We start from the raw sequence: 18,629 nt of genomic DNA on the forward strand, positions 1-18,629 counted from the left end.
TATCTCTAGCTCGATTGAAATTTAAATGAAATGAAGTACTCCCTCTCCCTTTGTTCCATATATATGTATCAATGTATGCTTAAATTGAAAATATCTTGATGCGTGTAAACTTAAAAATTCATCTCTAATAGTAAGATTTGTTTTCAGTTTTCACCAGCAGTGTCTAATTTTGATATACATACAACATCTTTACTCATTTTAATCAACAAGGATATAGTAAATTGTCCTTAAAAAGGATTTAGTAAGTAGTAATATTATTCCTTTTAATAGAAATAAGAATATTATGCATCTGAAACTAGTATAATAAAATTAGTGATAGCCTGTATCTTTGGTCAATTTTGTACCACTCTCGGTGCTAAACTAATCATTACGTACAATACTTTTATTAGCATAATCAAGTTATCTATACATTATAATCCCAAAGTGATGATTAACATTCAAAGAAAAGTTAGTTAATGTATGTTATACGGTTTTGAGGCCAAATAAAGATGAAATTGCCTTTACTCAAATATAAGTTGGCAAAAAGTAATATAGCAAAATGTTAAATGCGTTGGTATCTACCCCTTTTTCTATCTTTTCATTATTATAACCACAAAGAAAAAACTTCATCTTTTCATCAACCACAAAAAGTAGGTTATGTGTCAACTTTTAGCCATAATAATATAAGTGATGAATCGCTACAAATACATGATGATTGGCACTTCACTCACTGCTTAATTTCATTGCAAAAATGGGTTCTTCTTCTTCTCCCCCACAACCTAAAGTAATTCTTTTTCAATGATGTTCCTCTGTTTTATTTGTCTGAGAAAATTTTCAATGGCTAATTAGTTTGATTTTTTACTTTACAGGAAATTCCATCAGATGATAAATGGGCGGAAGAGGGCACCCGCCGTAAGGCAAAATGGTGGTACTCCACTTTCCACACCGTCACGGCCATGGTCGGCGCCGGCGTTCTCAGCCTTCCGTACGCCATGGCCTACTTAGGATGGTACACTACACTTTATTTACTTCTCACAAAAACTTGACATTGTTTTATTGTTTTACTATGTTCCTTTGGCTTATTTGATTCTGTCGATGCACATCTGAACTCCATATTAGTACTGATAATGTTCGCTCTAGGCAAAATTCTCACAATTTTGTTTTTGGGAAACTCCCTAAAACGTCTCAGACTAATGGAGTTGGGGTAGCCCTAATATATATTTTGCTTGCAACAGGGGACCCGGAACCTTTGTGATGGCGCTATCGTGGTGCGTGACACTGCACACCATGTGGCAGATGACGCAGCTCCACGAGTGCGTCCCTGGGGTGCGATTCGACCGGTACTATGACCTGGGGAGGCACGCGTTCGGGCCGAGGCTGGGGCCGTGGATAGTGCTCCCCCAGCAGCTGATCGTCCAAGTCGGGTGCGACATTGTGTACATGGTCACAGGTGGCAAATGCCTCAAGAATTTCATGGAGATTGTATGCACCAACTGCACCCCAATTAGACAATCTTACTGGATTTGCATCTTTGGAGGCCTCCATTTCTTCCTCTCTCAGCTCCCTGACTTCAACTCTGTCTCCGGCGTCTCACTCGCAGCCGCCATCATGTCAATTTGGTAATTACTGTAACATTTTGGAATGAGTTCTGCTGTTTGGTCTGTAATATTATTAAATTGATGTAACGCATGGTACCTATGCAGCTACTCAAGTATAGCGTGGGTGGGGAGCCTGACCAAAGGGCGGGCCCCGGATGTGAGCTATGGGTACAAGAATACGAGCGGGGTGGATTCTATGTTTCGGGTGTTCAATGCTTTGGGGCAGGTTACATTCGCGTACGCTGGGCATGCGGTGGCGCTGGAGATTCAGGCAACTATTCCATCTACGCCAGAGTTGCCGTCGAGGGTGCCGATGTGGAAAGGGGCCGTGTTGGCCTATTTCATTAATGGAATATGTTACTTTCCGGTAGCCCTAATTGGCTATTGGGCGTTTGGACAGGATGTTCCTGACAATGTTCTAGTTGCTCTGAATAGGCCTGCATGGCTCATTGCTACTGCTAATCTTATGGTTGTTATTCATGTCATTGGAAGCTACCAGGTACTATATTATGTCTTGCTATGGTACTTATGATTTAAGTACTACTCCATATTGGAGGTAAATATATAGGAGTACTTATTTGGTGTTGTAGGTTTATGCAATGCCAGTTTTCGACATCATTGAGAGAACTACGATGAAGAGATTAAGCATCTCGCGTGGGCTCTTGCTCAGGCTTATTGTTCGTTCTGGTTATGTCGGTGAGTCATTTTTATCAGGATTTTTCTTTAATTCTTATCTAAACACTTTTTCGAGATCATCCGAGTTCATAGCTAGTAAGTAATTCATGCAGCTTTAACACTATTTATTGGCGTGACATTCCCTTTTTTTGGGGATCTGCTTGGTTTCTTTGGTGGATTTGGTTTTGCTCCAACTTCCTATTTCGTGAGTTGTTTTGATCTCGTGATTTTATTTTGTTGATACACGTTGATGATGGTTCTATATTTAACTTTGCTTGAGTATTATCTGCAGCTACCTAGCGTGATATGGCTGAAAATTATGAAACCTCCGAGATTCAGCATCTCCTGGATTATCAATTGGGTATAACAAATTACTAGTATTAAATAAAAATCTTTTAATTTCTATATTTGATTTGCTTACTACTATTGTACAAGTACTAAAACTAATTAAATCTTGTGGATTTTAGGCATGTATATTTTTTGGAGTGTTCATCATGGTGGCATCAACCGTAGGCGGTCTGCGAAATATTGTAGTTGATTCCTCAACTTATGAATTTTACTCATAAATTAAAAATGTGGTTATTATGTATTGCAAAGGTTGAGATATTACTAGCACAATCCTCTCTATGAATTTATCCTTGCAAGTAAAGTACTATAAGGAGGGCATTTGTAGTTTGTACTAATTTATTTATGTCGTTCTACTTTTTATTTTGAATCAACAAGACCACAATCGAAATAAAACACGAGACATGATCGGATGTCATCATCATCCAATTCAACAATAATTTCCCACACCAACTAGCATCACTGCATTACACACATTTGCACTCATTACCCATTAACCAGGATATTATGATATACTAATATAAATCACACTTCAATTCTTATTTGGTAAATGGTCATTTTCTTAACCCAACTTCCGTATAAATTGAGCTAAAAAACACCCAAAAAGAAAAGAGTAAAAGAGTAGAAGACTTTTTGTTCGTTATCAAGGAATTAAAAACGTGTCAAGTTTACATTATACTTATATACAGCACATGTGATTTATTATAGAAGGATAATTTTTTTTATTTTAAAAATAATAAATTAATGATCTTGTTATGCCGAATCTATTTTTATGATGATTGGATCCAATAATGGGTAATGTAGCTGCAGACTACTTTCACAAGAGGCGTAGTAAAAACTTCGTAATTTCTAAATAAATTGAACATTTTACTAAATCATTATCAAATGAATCAGTGTTTATTTAAGTTGGAACTGTGATTTCTTTTATATTTTCGATAATTAAAATGCTACAGTTGATATGCATTAAAGATGATATTATTGATCCACTCACGAAAAATAGATGATAGTAGTATTATTCTTGATGACTTAGATATAACAACTCCTAGAGAGAGACACTTGGATTGTAACTATGCAAGTTTTTTGTCATTTAGATCAGAGAGATGACGTCTCAAGGATCCTTTTTTGTTTGAAGTGGGACTATGTTTTTTTTTTTTTTTAAATTTGATTTGATGGGATGAGACCAACCATGACTTGTACCCCAAAGAATTATTTTTCTTGGAAACTATATTTAATTAATTCATCATAGAGCAAGTCATGAGGGAGACCAACCACAAAATCGAGGGTCTCAGCTTTTTTGTTTGTATTAATCAATTCTCTTCTATTTGAGATGTGTTGAAATGCAAATAAAATGAAATCAATCTATTGAAATCCTGATCTGTTCCTTTCTTAATTAGACTCTAATTGTGGAGGAGATGTGACCAAATCTGCTCTTAATTCTTTCATTTTGTTGTCTTCATTCCAATAGTTGTAACGTTACTTTTCAATTTTTTACTTTAAATCCGGCATTGTTGTCTCTCTCCTTTTGACTCTTTAACCTTCATTCGTTCTTGTGTTGTTTTACAAAAGAAAACAAATAAAGCTAGGAAAAAAGTAGGAGTAAAACGTACTCCAAAAAGAAAGCAATGGAAGAAGAGATAGAAAATACATGGATAAAAGATAAAAGTGGAATTACGAAAAACAGATACTCCATTTGGTAAACAAAAGTAAAAGGAGCAAAAAGTAACATGAAATTTACCATACTAACAAAAGTAAAAGGAGCAAAAAGTAACATGAAATTTATCATACTCCATTCAAAATCATACAGTTTTCAGGTCGCAAGTCCTATCATAGACATAACATTCATTCCCTAAATAATACACGTTAGTGCAACACTAGAGAGGTTTAAAGAGAGTGGAACTGTGACTGACTAGCACTAACATGCCATGGCTCCCTCAAACCCACAAAAGTGGAGTACTTCCTTTTCTCACACACAAAACACTCATTCTATTACCTAACTCTCCAATAACTCAATATCCATTATTAGTCGAAACTGGTAATGATGGTTCTCCGAAATTAAGAGCTATGCAACACACACACTGACGCACAAACTCTTTGGCGGAGAAAAAAAATAAAAGTTCAAAAACTTATCAAACATTATAAGAGACAGTAAAGAGCTTAAAGAAAGTAAGAAACCAAATAAAATATCCCAACTCAGAAAAGTCACGAAATTCACACATCTGATAAGCTCCTTTTCTCAATATGTATGAAAATGATACACTGCAGCGAAACTAAATCAAATGTTTATCGGGTCATACTAATGCAGATCCTGGTGACACTGAAAGATAATAGGCAAAATTCATAAAATGGAGAAAAATAGAACAATCTCCAACTTTTGAATGATTTCCAACTTCTCTTCTGATCAGTTAGATCTTAGAATAATTTGGTAGCACTGCTATAAAGACTAGCATTTCATCTCCTAAACTGTTGAACAATAACACCACATATAATGCCTAAATGTGTCTTTAGCCAGAATGAGTTACCTTCATCTTCTGCATAGGAAAGACAGTAGCAACAATATTTTAGCACAACGTACGATTATGTCTGCTATATGAGTAATAATTTTGAAAACTTCTAGCACTTTGGGCTTGCCTTTAGGTAATTTTGGAGCCTTTACGAATCCACCGTTGAAAGAAGAGACTGAATCCCAAAAACAATGAAAAGAGCTCCCCCAGAGAGTGTGACCTGTATCAACCGTGGGTTAGATGTTTCATTACGAGAGGAATTATACATACAGAAACTTACTATTTTTTCAGATATTTGAGTTGCTAGACTTTTTCCTCCCAGGACTGCAGCCGTAGTGCACAAAGCTTGTCCACTAATACAAGGAAAACCAGTCGAACACAATTTCATTACACGGTATCGGGGAATTCAGATATCATATTTGGTCCTGAAAGACTTACAGGATTCCACCAAGAACAACACCCAAAGGATTCTCGTCTGCAGCCAATCCTACTGTGGCGATCTGTAAAAGATTGAGAATATTGTTTAAGGAGAATGAAGGACACTTGAACAGCGGATAGCAATTAAGTGTTTCCAAAAAATTTACTTGACTCTTGTCACCGAATTCTCCAAAGAAAGTAATTGAAAAGGCCTGCAGGAGAAAGGGAACAATGAGTTTTTCAGAAAAATAAGTAGAGGTTCCTAAAGAATATTGATTGAGAGTGTTTCTTCGAACCTTAAGCAAGATGGGTGAAAAGAATTGAGTGAGAAAGGGCCGGTATTGCTTTTTCAGGTCATCAGCATCCTAGAACACCATTGCATAGGGGGAGGGGGGAACCATTCAAGTGGGTTATTGTCAATTGTGAAATGGCAGGCAACAATAATGTTAAAACTATCATTTGAACACAACCAACTTCGATAAACAGTAGTACAGTAATGCCAGACAACCATAAAAAGAATATGAACCCTTAAATAACAATATTTACTTCACTCAAACACGACTGAAGAGATGTACTCCATCTAAAAATAATAGGTAGCGCTTTACAATTGAACATAAACCAAGGTAGGCTAGAAAGTATAGCAGTGAAAAATCTCACCTTGTTATTCCCTTTGGTTGCTCCACTGTTACTTTTTAGATCAGTATTCTAGAAATCATTAAAGCGAAATAAGTTAACTGAGTCACAGTAAGTCAAGTTGTAAAACATGAAGAACCAACCAATTCTTTTTCAACTTCAGCAAATTCTTCAGCTTCCCTGAATAAGAAAGGGCAATTTGAGAATCTTAATTAATAAGGATCTGAAGTGAAATATATTTCTACAAGAAACAGAGCAAGTAAAGAAGGACCGCATTGCATTACCCGTCCTTAAATGCTTCCCACAGAGACCACAGGCCAAACCCGAGAAACAACAATGTTGTGATGTGATGAGTCCACTTACGTGAGATCTGTAAGGAATTTTGCTTAGCAACAAGTCATATTGTGTTACATACTTAAAAAATCAATCATCATTGCCGAATATACAGAGGAAACATTTATTTTTTTGGCACTACAGCAAGCATTATAGCAAAGTGGTATGACTTATATATATGAATATGTATAATAGAGCTCAGCGAGTACCAGAAGCTAATTTTCTGCTTTTTACATATTTCTTAACATAGTATAAACTGAACAAGGACCATTATCAGTATTTCAAAGTCTGATACCAAAATTGATTGTATCTCAAATAGAAGCAGTATCCATAGTTGAAACTACTTACCAGATTTGGAGTAGCCCAACCAACAACAACTGATAAAATAGTCATAACCTAAATATTAAAAAACATTTATTTTAAAAGAACATGGTGTATGAACAAAATATAAGAGGAATAACTCAGAGAGAAATATATCTTACAATCAGTGCTCCAAGGCAGCCTGACAATACAAGTCTTCTAGGGTGACGCATTGCCAAGATCTGATGAAATGCTAACATTAGATTTCATCATTATTCCCAAGCAAAGCCAAGGATATCTTACTAAAATACTGAAACAAAATAATGTAGTAGTATAACTGATTCTACTTGTCTTTTGCTAGGTGAAGGTGATATGGGAGACATAACATCTTCCATCCCAATACTACAGTTACAATGCTATCATACTATGAAGATCCAAGAAATACAAATGTTGTACATGGAAATGGAATGCAAATGCCGCCCTAAATTAAAAACTAGACTTCCAAACCAGCCAAGGGATTTAGATAAAAAGAAAGACGTCAAGATCCGCAACCGATTTTGACCTGATCTCCTCAAGTTTCAGTCTTCTTGGTTATAGAAAATACCTTTTGCATGTCCTACTTGGTGTAAACAGCAAATATAGTTTTTATTACATGGTGCTCAACAGGGATCGAGAACAACACTCATAGCTGTTAAGACATTTAAAAAACAAAAAACAATTGGCTGAAGCCTTTATATAATTCTGTTCAGTCATTACTGGAAACGATTACATGCATCAATAAAGTTCATCGAGCACAAAAATTCAACTCTTTGAGAACAATGGTGTGGCATGAATGCACATCTTCTCCCACTCTGATATGATTTACTACAGTATTTGAAAAATCCTAGACACACTATCTAGAACACCCCCTCCCAAACTAAAAGTCGACATAAAGAGTAATACTTGAAATTCCATAAAAAAGTAACCATTTACAAAATCAATCCAAACTATATTCAGTGATCGAGTTTATCTGGCCAAGCAAAGTAATCAAAATTTTCATAAAGAGAGAACATGAGCATACATACTTCACAAAGTACAAACAGCACACACACAGAGAAGAATGCGGCAGGAATGTATAATAACTTTTCAATCAACTACCACAAAAACAAACTAACTAGAAAACCAATAGGAATCTGTCAGGATCCAAAACTTTGGCAGAACAAATTTGAAAACACAAAGAAGGTCCTACATAGAACTAATTCAGTCGATAGAAAACGAGAATTTTCCTATATAACAAATTCAGAATGGCACAGATCGAAGTTGCCAATACACACATAACACCAACCGCCACCAAAATCATCCGAAATCACTGCAATTATCAAACAATACTCTTATTTTAGATAAATCATATCTCTGTTTTGTTTGCTTTTTCCTTTTTTGGGTGGTGGAGAGAGAGACTGCTAAGTCAGAAGCTCAGAGCATTTCCAACAAACTCAACTGAACAAAGATACTCCTATCAAACTAACAACACAACAAACAACAGCAATCAAGCATACACAATTGATCAACAATAAGCACCGATTCAAAATTGGCGTTAACACATGAATCAATCTTACAGCAGCTGCGAAAAAGGTTTTGTCACCGATTTCTGACAGCACCGTCATCGCGAGCGACTTCGTGAACCCCTGTTTAATTCACAAAACAAGCAAATCAGCCATCAAAAAACACAAAAATCAAACAAAAAAATACACACTATATGAAATGAAATAGCGCAGTGCTTTACTTGAAGAACAGAGAGATCCATTTCTCGCCCTATTCCTACTGAGAAGGCCGCGTCGACAAATTGAAGGAGCGGTGCCTAGATTTCCGGAGAGGTCGAGGCACTCTTTTCTGGTGAAGATGTTATAGGATTTATAGGGGGTCTAAAATGCAATTTACTCAAAATATAGGGTATATCGAATTAAGTACTGTACTGTATTTTTTTCATGTAGTAATACTTAATACTCTTGTATTAGCATTTTTTTACATTGTATTAGCATTATCAATATACTTTTCTCCCTTAAATATGCAAACTTATACAGTTTTAATGATCATAATTGTAGATTTCATGTGTATAAACATTGTTCACTTTGATCATTTTATGTATTACATTATTCACTTTTATGCAATCTTTGAGTGGATGATGCATTGACAAAACTAATTCCAAGTTAATACATTGTTCACTTAATCATTTTAATATTCAAGTAATCAATATTATATTTTTTTAATCTCTATTATTATACAAAGTAAACGTCTCACCAAACAATTGTATAGTTTAATTATATTCTTATTAAAGACATTGTAAGGTTTAATATGTACTAACATCTTAATATGAAACGAGGCAATGAAAAAGGAGAGGTGATAATTGAGGGTAGAGTTTTGTGTAGGGTTGGAACTCGCAAAATTTCCTCATGAACAGAAAATGGCAAAATGTTAATTTTCCGTCCATCAATCATTTTTGTCTATATTCATCGATTTTTCTAATATATCCATCATCAACCTTAGCCTTATGAATGATTAGTCAAAAATATTTAAAAAAATACAATATGGGTGGTCAATATTATTTAAAAAAATATCTTGGTTAAAGTGATTTTGATGGGTGCAAAAGAAGTGGGCGTTGGAAGAAAATCAAGACGAATTTTTAGTAGGAGGAAATAATCCTAACATAATTATGGGTGGCATATTCATTCATTAAATATTTGGCCAAACTCAATTTATGGATTCTCATCATTCCGTGGCACATTTTTATTAATGCCTATTGTTGCTGGTATAGTCGTGCTATGTAAACTAATAATTTAATTAATAAAAATATAATAATGCATAAACCAAGTCAACAAAGAAAACAAATAACAATTGAGCAGCACGTCTCAGTCACATTACAAATATATGTAAACATTGCACAGGGACATAATCACTAATATATTTTATCAAAGAGAGGTAATCAAATAGAAAAGTTTTAAATCAACACAGATAAAAATAAATTCGTTTTCGTTACTCCATGATGAAAGCAATGGTGATTAATATACTTATCAATAGAGTATGGTAGCAATTAATATCCAAGAAAATGTTTTAAAAAGATCATTGGTTATCGTCCAAATTAAAGTTGATGACCTGTGATTGTAAAGTTGAATGCTCCTACTTGTCTGAAAATTTTATTAGAGGCTGCAATAGTGAGCTCCAATCAAATATTTGTCAATGGTTTATTTTATTCATTTAATTAGTTCTATCAATGTGTAACAAACATGATTCAACAATTTTGTAGATTAAACGATTTGAATTCGATAGTTCAGTATATACTACTATTTTTAAGTAGTACGTAGGAGTATATTGTATTCAATACATTATGTAAATATTTTATACTAACTTTCTCAAAAGTCTAAGTTTGACATGATATAATTTATGTCTTATATTCATAATAAATTAGTAGTGAAACTTAAAAAGGCCGCCATTAATAATCTATTTGGTAAATAGGACTAGCGAGATGGAATCCGGCCCAATAAGACACTTGAAATTTTAAAGTTGTAAATGAAACACACATGGACTTATGAGGAAATTGTATGTGATTATGAAAATAATTTTCAATTCATTTTACCAACTAACTTTGATTTTTTTTTTTTTGTTAGAGTTAGTTTGAATGGTTCAGTAATCTCAGTGAATGTACTTAAAGTCGTTTCCTCAAAGTTAATGTTTGTTACACATTTGTTAGTTGGTTATCTCAGTTGACAGTTCAATAATTTTCACTGTATCTAGATTTTATAAGACTAAGCTTGAGCTTGAGTTTGATAATACTAAGCTTGACTCGATCTGTCTAGGATCACTCGCAACCCTAGCATCATATATCCATTGTTAGAGAAAATAATTTTTTCTATACTCCATTTCATACTACTATAGCGATAATTCTTTTTTGCACTTTTCTTTTTTCATGGACTTGCAATCTCTTAACTATTTTATACCCAGAACAGAAACCTAAACTACTACTTGAAGGTTTACATTGATTTTTTTTCTTTTTTTGTTATTAGACTAAGAGTAAGGCTGCTCAATACCTTAATAGCAGGGGTCGATCCCCTAATCATTTAGTTAAGGATGAACGAGTCTTATGTCACTCCTCCATACCTCTTGAGTTTGAAGGTTATATCTACAAATAGCTTGTAATATAACAAATACAATACGCTCGACTCATAGCATCTGGAGTACTTAATTTGCAATCCTAATGTATTGCCTTATCTCTATGACCCTATGTAACCCAAAATTAGGCCAATCCACAATGGCAGAGTTTTTGTTGAAGATATATATGCTAAATTATTGATTTTTAACTTTTACTGTATGTATGAAGTCCCACAAGTAATTAAGTGAATATGAAAATAGGTACAAAATTTAGTGTCCCACTCTATTTTGAAATTTGGATCCAGCATCCAATTACAATGGCATGGACCATCCCATCGCATCCCAATAGAAAGGTTGCATCTCTTAATTCAGATACAGAGTTGTACCGTAAGTGTGCCATTTTTACGTTATTTCGCTTTCCTATTTTCTTCCACAACCTTTTCCCATTCTTACAATGAAATCGACAGTACACATAATGTCATCATTTTGTTTTCTGCAATACAACAAAGATGAAAAAAAAATAGTTTTATGTGAAAAAGCTCTTTCAGTTCTTCGTTTATGCGTAGTCTTACCGTATTTTTCTTTAATCCCAAATCTTCGAATTATCGAACATTTTTTAATTTATATTTCGATTGGTCCTCAGTTTGTATGGCAATAAAATTTCAATTTTTGATATTTCTAAAATATGGTGGCTTCCGAGATCTTGGAATTACCTTTAATGCTTAAATGTGAGTTCCAGAATTTAATTATACCGAATGTTACTAGTTTGAGTCCACTAGCTTTTTAATTTTTGCTTATTTATTAAAAAAAAGTTAACTATGCTCCCTCGGTTCTTTTGTTTGATCTTTAAGCTAATTTATTCGATGTGAATTTCATGCGATGAAGCACAGAATATGATTGTATGTTTTTACAAAAATGTAAATAAACATTGTTTTTTGAATACACACGATCAATCCATGCATATAAGTTATAACCTCGTAATGATAATAAATATTCTTTCATTTTGTAAGGATCAACACTCATATAAAGCCCCATCTCCGACTCAATTAAAAGGCCACCATAGTCCTTTCCAACCTTTTTCTTGAAACCACCGAGGATCTAAAATCAGTGTACATAAACACTAATGATAGTATTAAGTTACATATAGAGAATATAATGTATTGTAGTTATACGTATTTATGTACATAGGAAATGAGTTAATTAACATGATGAAGGTCCGAGGTCGAGGTCACACAACTACTCAAAATCCTCGTTCCCTCTTCATGTTAGCTGCCCAACTTATCTTGCTCAAATGAGTGTTCCACCAACTTCTGTTACATACATCTCTACCCAAAAAAATAATAATAACATTTCCATTAGACTTATCAATGCAAAAATATATATACTTCATTCTTTCAAAATAGAAAACTTGATATTATATGTACCTCAGTATACACTCGTTTCTTCTTCTTCTTCTTTGTTAAGCAATGCTGCAGGTTGCATTGAGGGTTTTTCTCTTTCATAGTTTCAAAAGTGTGTGTGTGTGTGTGTGTGTGAGAGAGAGAGAGAGAGAGAAGGGAGGAATTAGGGTTGAGTTTGTTAAGATAGTGAAGACAAAGGAATGGTATTATATTTATAGCAGAATGTATTGGTGTATTTAATTTGGTTGTTGGAATCACACGATTTCGGCACCAGCCACCTTTCTTCTATTTACCAACACACTCTCAACTCCCAACTTGACTACTGAATTACTGATAGACCTAAATCTTTGCCTCTCTTAAAAACAAAAATTAGATAAAAATATACTCGTTTAGTGCCATTTTTTTCACTCTTATAAATGTGTAATTAAGTGGGAATTTGAGGTATTCTATTATATGTGATCAAACAACGATAATTAATCAATGTTTATTACAGAATATGTAATCATAAATGGCATCATTTCTCCATGTTATTAAAATTATAGTATGAATTGGAATGTCATATGTAAAATTCAACTGCCAAACGTCACTAATGGGCTAAAACATCCAATATATGGGGTTTAATATGGAGTAGTTGATTTGACACTGTTACTAAGTCGATTTTATTATGCTAAAAAGTGTATCTTTCTTTATTTTAATGTATTTTACGAAACCTTTATCATAAATAATAGGCATGTAAATTCGGGTACCCGTGGGTACCTGAACCCGAAATCTCAAGAATATCATACCCAGTATCGAACCCGTATGTGAATTCGGGTACCCTAATATCCGGTGCGGGTACCCAAACCTAACTAATCGGGTACCCATAAATCCAAAATTAGTATTTCATATTTATTCTTTTATATAAATTATGTTGTGATAAGAATAGAAATTATTAAAAATAACACAATAATACTATTTATTGACTATTATTAAAAGTCTAAACTTCAATTTTAATGTTTTTAGCTTTCTCTAGATTATGATTCTATGACTATGGGTCTTATTCTAATGCTTATAGCACCCTAATCCAAAATCAAGACCAAATCTCCACCCTTAGATTTTAAAATGAGTGGATGAGATTAAATCTTACGAATCTCAATAAATAATAGACAAAATATCAACAAAAGGGTAATATCGTCATTATGTTATCATATGATCATTTTCGTGAATGTTTTGTTATATCAACATAGTGTATTACAAATATCAATAATATGACATAACAATATCAACACTAGTACAAGAAAATATCAACACATATTTATTGAGATTTTTACATGGTTTATTGAGATTTTTTGATGTATTTGTTGATAAAAATCTGGTTATCAACATTTACGAAAACTAAAATAAAAATATCAAATTTCATCATTCGAACGTCGTCGGAACATATGCAATTGAGATCTCGTTGGAATCCTTATAAAATTATCTTTAATTTGATATATTTTTTGCGAAAAAATAATCTAAATCGAAAGAGTTACGTAAATTTAAAGTTTTAGGATGATTTTAATGAGAGAGAATTGACATTAACACCCTCTAATCTTATTTATTAATTTTCTTAATTAAAAATATAATTCATGTGGGATTATTTCAAACACTAGATCTTCTAATCTAATGGCTAAGATTTAGTCTTAGTTTGAGATTACTAATTAGTTAGCAATTGATCACTCCCCCTATGACTATATATATATATATAGCTATATATATATATATATATATATAGGTGTGTTAACAAATACTAACTAAGTTACAGTAATAACTAATAACTGATATCAACTTTGTATGTTAAAAATATCAACACAGAGACATAAATTTATCAATCTTCTTGTACTGATAAACTTATGTCTCTGTGTTGATATTTAAATTTTACATGTTGTATTGATATAATTATGTCTTTGTGTTGATATTTTTAATACACAAAATTGAAAGTTATTAGTTATTACTGTAAAGTAGTTAGCACACTAACGCAACCCTATATAATATATAGGGGCATGTTAGGGTGCCACCACCCCTTAAAATAACACCATACCACCATTCCTAGCCAATCATTTGTACACGTGGACGAATAATAAGCTGCCACGTGGCAAAAAAAGAAAAAAAAATCTGAAAAACTCGGCCAGCAATTTGTTGCTCTTTATACAACAATTTTTCTTGTCCAGCAATATTTGACACACTATACAACAATCTATAGATTGTTGTGTAGTGTTTGTAATATTGTTGTGTAGCGTTTATAATATTGATGTATAAGTGGTGTCACGGTGTCACTTTAAGAGGGGTTGTCATTTTAACACAAACCTATAATATATACATATATAGGGTTTTGATCTATAAAGACCAGATTTAAATACAGAAACGCAGAACTCGGTCATACGTAGGGCATTTTTAGGTCATAGTTAGTTTATTTTTAGGTCATGCTAACAAAGCATGACCTAAAATGATCTTAACATGACATAAACCCAAATCTTATAATATGACCTAAAACTACTTAATTATGACCTTCCGTGTTTTGGGTTAATTATTGACCATTAGATCATCTAATTCTAGGGCCAAGATTTGGGCTGCATTTATGGATTTAAATGCATTCTTATTTTGATCATCTCCCGGAAAATAATCAATACAAAAATGCATCTCAATACAAAATCCAGACCAAATCCTGACCATGAGATTTTTCAATCTAATGGTCAATAATTAAAGAAAAACATGGTGGGTCATTATAAAGAAATTTTAGGTCATATTATAAAATTTGGGTTTGAGGTCATATTAAGATCATTTAATGTCATCCTTATTATAATGACATAAAAAACCTCTCTCTCTCTCTCTCTCTCTCTCTCTCTCTCTCTCTCTCAAACCCGTACCCGAACCTATAATTTCGGGTTTCGAGTCCCCAAAATCCGTCGGATATTGGATCCGGATCGGATATATCCGAAACCTGCGGACTAAATTTGCAGGCCTAATAAATAGAATTAATATCTCTGTCCTGAGGTTTAGGAAGATTGGGTGGTTCTGCTTCATATTGACTGTCCAAGTTTGACTATGACGAATAAGAAAAGGGCCAATCGAGTGGCATCTTCTGATTGATATAAAATTGATTGGACTCATTAAACTATTAACTAAAAAACTAAAAGAAAAACTTAAGTTGTTATTAAATGATTATTGCGTGGTGTTTAATGATTCTGGGCTATATGATTTGTGAGTTTAATTTTATGTTCTAACGCTATTTTCCCTTTAAACGGTATTGGCGTCTAATATTCAAATTTTTTTTTTTTAACTTATTTCTATCAGTGACAATATTCAACTATATTAAAATAAGATGGGTAACCACATCTGCTTTCTTTGTAATCACATCACTAACATTTTTCAGTGATAACTATATCTTATGTGATTTAATAACAAATTAAATGACATTTTGTCGATGATAGGAAAAGCTACATAATTATTCAAGTTCGTAATATTATATGTCAAGTTTAAAGTTTGTGAGAAATTTTTTTTAGAAAGTTTCGTGATATTAGGCACCGCCAATATCCCTTTATTTACATGTTCTAATTATCAGTTATTATTCACGAATTCAAATCTTATTAATATTTTCATTATCGCGCTAGTTGCTTATACTCCATCCATCCCTTATAAATAGAAACTATTTCCTTTTTGGTTCATCTCCTAAAAATAAAAACATTCTATTTTAGGAAATTTCTTTCTCCCTAATGAGACCGGGCTGATTTTCCACTAACATATTTTTCTTTCTATCTCTTACTTTATCAATTTTGTACTAAAATTCGTATTTTTTTAAAAAAATTATTTTTGAAGGACAGAGAGAGTATGAAATAATCTACTACTAGTATTTCTTAATGTGGTTTAAGAGAAATTTTCTTCCTTTTAGCTCTTGAATATTTTCATTAAGGTAAATGATTTTGTCAAAGATAGAACTTAATTATTACATAAGTTGCATCTGAATATCCGCTTTGGAATCTTGGATACTAGACAAATGCCTATATAAATTAATCAGTTTAATTAAAATGTAATACTAAGATTAATCTTGAATTAAGAGCTTGTAGTAAACCCTAGAAAGATGCAGAGAGAAGTAAATAGATCAAACCCTATATACCATTCATTTCTTTTCCCCCACCACATAATAATAACAGATTTACTAGCCGTTTGATTGGAAAGATGAGAACACATTCTACATTAGATAACTTCTTTTTCTTGTACATAATCAAATTCTAGTACATAATCCGATTAGTTAACCCCTATACGATCAATAAATTTATTTATGATATGAAATCTTTATTTAATCGAAAGAAGAATCTGATAATGTGAAAGTCTCATCCAACCCAGAGTTAGGTAACTAAGTTGCTGTAACAAGAAACATATCTGACAAGAAAAGCCTAACCCAAATGGAGATGTTTCCAACACAAGCCAAACTTTTTATGGAAATTGGAAAGCTATGCGAAAAGTTGAATTAAATCATAATTTATGAGGCGGTGTTGAGTTGGACCACCGCACAGTGCACAGCGTGGCCGGCCCCCCATGCATTTATATACTCATTTGTTTTTAGTTGAATACTTTAAGAAGTTATTATCATTTACATTATACTAAAATTTAATTCAAATTGTAATTAAACTTCTCTCTTTCATAGCAAACGCCAAACAACTACTTTATCGACGACCTTCATTCTTCATTCTTATGGTGATTAACTAATTTAATGTATTACACGATTACCCTTCAATGATCATTTAGGAAAAAAATAAGCTTTCTATAATCAACATTTACACATTTAGGAATGATTGACAACATCTCATAATCAATGTGCATGTAATTTCTTCTTCATTCACCATTTCACTTTCTCAAAATTTAAATTCTCTTGCAAACAAAATTATAGTTTGAATCGTGTAGTATATCAATGAGCAGTTGCAACAAAACTATGAGAAAAGGATAGAGCACGTGAAGGGAGATTCAGATTCATATGGTTGTATATTTTCTTCTTTTTTTTTAGATAATGTCTATATTTTTCTTATTTATTATATTATTGGTTGTTCATCATAATTGAGGTCATTATTTGTGCATGAAATTGAAAAAAGTGGTATTTATTAAATCAAAAGACTTTTCTTTAAGACGCAAAATTGAAAAAATAGTGACTTTTGATTGCATAGTTTTCGAATGCTGAATAAGAATGGATAAATGTATTTGATTTCATAATATTGTACCATATTTGATTTCACAATATTTTAACACACTTGATATCACAATATTTGACTATACAACATTTTATACTAATATTTGACTATATAATTAATAAAGAATACTATGTTTATATATAACCAAATAACCAATAAAAATGACTATATGTATCTATAATTAATTAATTTCTTTGTGTTATCATCGAACGAAATACGAAATAATCATAGTCATTTGCATCCAATTATTTTATTATTAAATCATATTTAGGATTATAAAGTGATTGCAAGTGTAAATACTTAATTTGTTAATGTTATCGTCCAATGGAATAATAACAGTTATTTATATCCAATTATTTTTTATTACTAAATAATTACTAAAATTTCTACATGCATATATAATTTTTTAGTGTTTTCATCCAATGAAATACGAAATAACATATCCATTTGCATCCAATTATTTAACTATCAATTCATCTTTAAAATTCTAAGTTATAAAAATGACTAAATGTGTATATACTTAATTTCTTAATGTTATCATCCAGTAAAGTTACATCCAATTAATTTTTTATCACTAAATAATTATTATAATTCCAAGTTACAAAACGAACACATGCATATATAATTAGTTTCTTAGTGTTGTCCTCCAACGAAATACGAAATAATCATATCCATTTGCATCCAATTATTTAATTATCAATTCATCTTTAAAATTTGAAGTATAAACGATTGCATTTGTATATACTTAATTTCTTAATGTTATCATCCAATGAAATAATAATATTCCTTCACATCCAATTAATTTTTTATTAATAAATAATTATTATACTTCCTAGTTATAAAAACGACTACAAGCATATATAATTTATTTCTCAGTGTTATCATCCAACAAAATATGAAATAATCATATACATTCACATCCAATTATTTATTAATTCATCTTTAAAATTCTAAGTTATAGAAATGTCTGCATGTGTGTATACTTAATTTCTTAGTGTTATTATCCCAACGAATAATAATTGTCATTTACATCCAATTATTTTAATTACTAAATAATTATCATAATTCCAAGTCATAGAAATGATTACATGCATACTCCCTCCGTCCGCCATTAGGAGTCTCATT

The 18,629-nt window shown here is 32.2% G+C and overlaps 2 protein-coding genes and 1 long non-coding RNA gene across 4 annotated transcripts; 1 reads left to right on the forward strand and 2 right to left on the reverse strand.

The window, feature by feature from the left end:
- Positions 1–610: 610 nt before the first annotated feature.
- On the forward strand, positions 611–2,967 carry LOC125204402 (lysine histidine transporter-like 6). Of its 2 annotated transcripts, XM_048103060.1 has the most exons (8): positions 611–763; positions 849–988; positions 1,215–1,598; positions 1,683–2,076; positions 2,168–2,273; positions 2,366–2,457; positions 2,545–2,613; positions 2,720–2,967. In XM_048103060.1, the coding sequence occupies exons 1-8, from the start codon at positions 731–733 to the stop codon at positions 2,816–2,818; spliced, it is 1,317 nt and encodes a 438-aa protein (XP_047959017.1). In that variant the 5' UTR covers positions 611–730; the 3' UTR covers positions 2,819–2,967. The 2 variants fall into 2 exon arrangements, 1 of the variants encoding a protein (XP_047959017.1); XR_007173563.1 differs by lacking the exon at positions 2,366–2,457 and having other exon boundaries at positions 2,720–2,841.
- Positions 2,968–4,796: 1,829 nt separating this feature from the next.
- LOC125207618 (GDT1-like protein 5) lies at positions 4,797–8,678 on the reverse strand. Its single transcript, XM_048107027.1, has 13 exons — positions 8,544–8,678; positions 8,377–8,445; positions 6,964–7,023; positions 6,830–6,877; positions 6,433–6,518; positions 6,292–6,328; positions 6,173–6,220; positions 5,812–5,880; positions 5,683–5,727; positions 5,537–5,598; positions 5,379–5,451; positions 5,226–5,318; positions 4,797–5,125 (listed from the first exon to the last, which is right to left on the reverse strand). The coding sequence occupies exons 1-12, from the start codon at positions 8,562–8,564 to the stop codon at positions 5,247–5,249; spliced, it is 690 nt and encodes a 229-aa protein (XP_047962984.1). The 5' UTR covers positions 8,565–8,678; the 3' UTR covers positions 4,797–5,125; positions 5,226–5,246.
- A 3,206-nt stretch (positions 8,679–11,884) lies between these two features.
- Positions 11,885–12,480, reverse strand: LOC125203868. The gene is made up of 2 exons (XR_007173449.1): positions 12,328–12,480; positions 11,885–12,228 (listed from the first exon to the last, which is right to left on the reverse strand). It is a non-coding gene; the product is annotated as an uncharacterized LOC125203868 (long non-coding RNA).
- Positions 12,481–18,629: the final 6,149 nt, after the last annotated feature.

This window comes from Salvia hispanica, chromosome 2, assembly GCF_023119035.1.
Source record: "Salvia hispanica cultivar TCC Black 2014 chromosome 2, UniMelb_Shisp_WGS_1.0, whole genome shotgun sequence".
NCBI classification, from domain to species: domain Eukaryota; kingdom Viridiplantae; phylum Streptophyta; class Magnoliopsida; order Lamiales; family Lamiaceae; genus Salvia; species Salvia hispanica.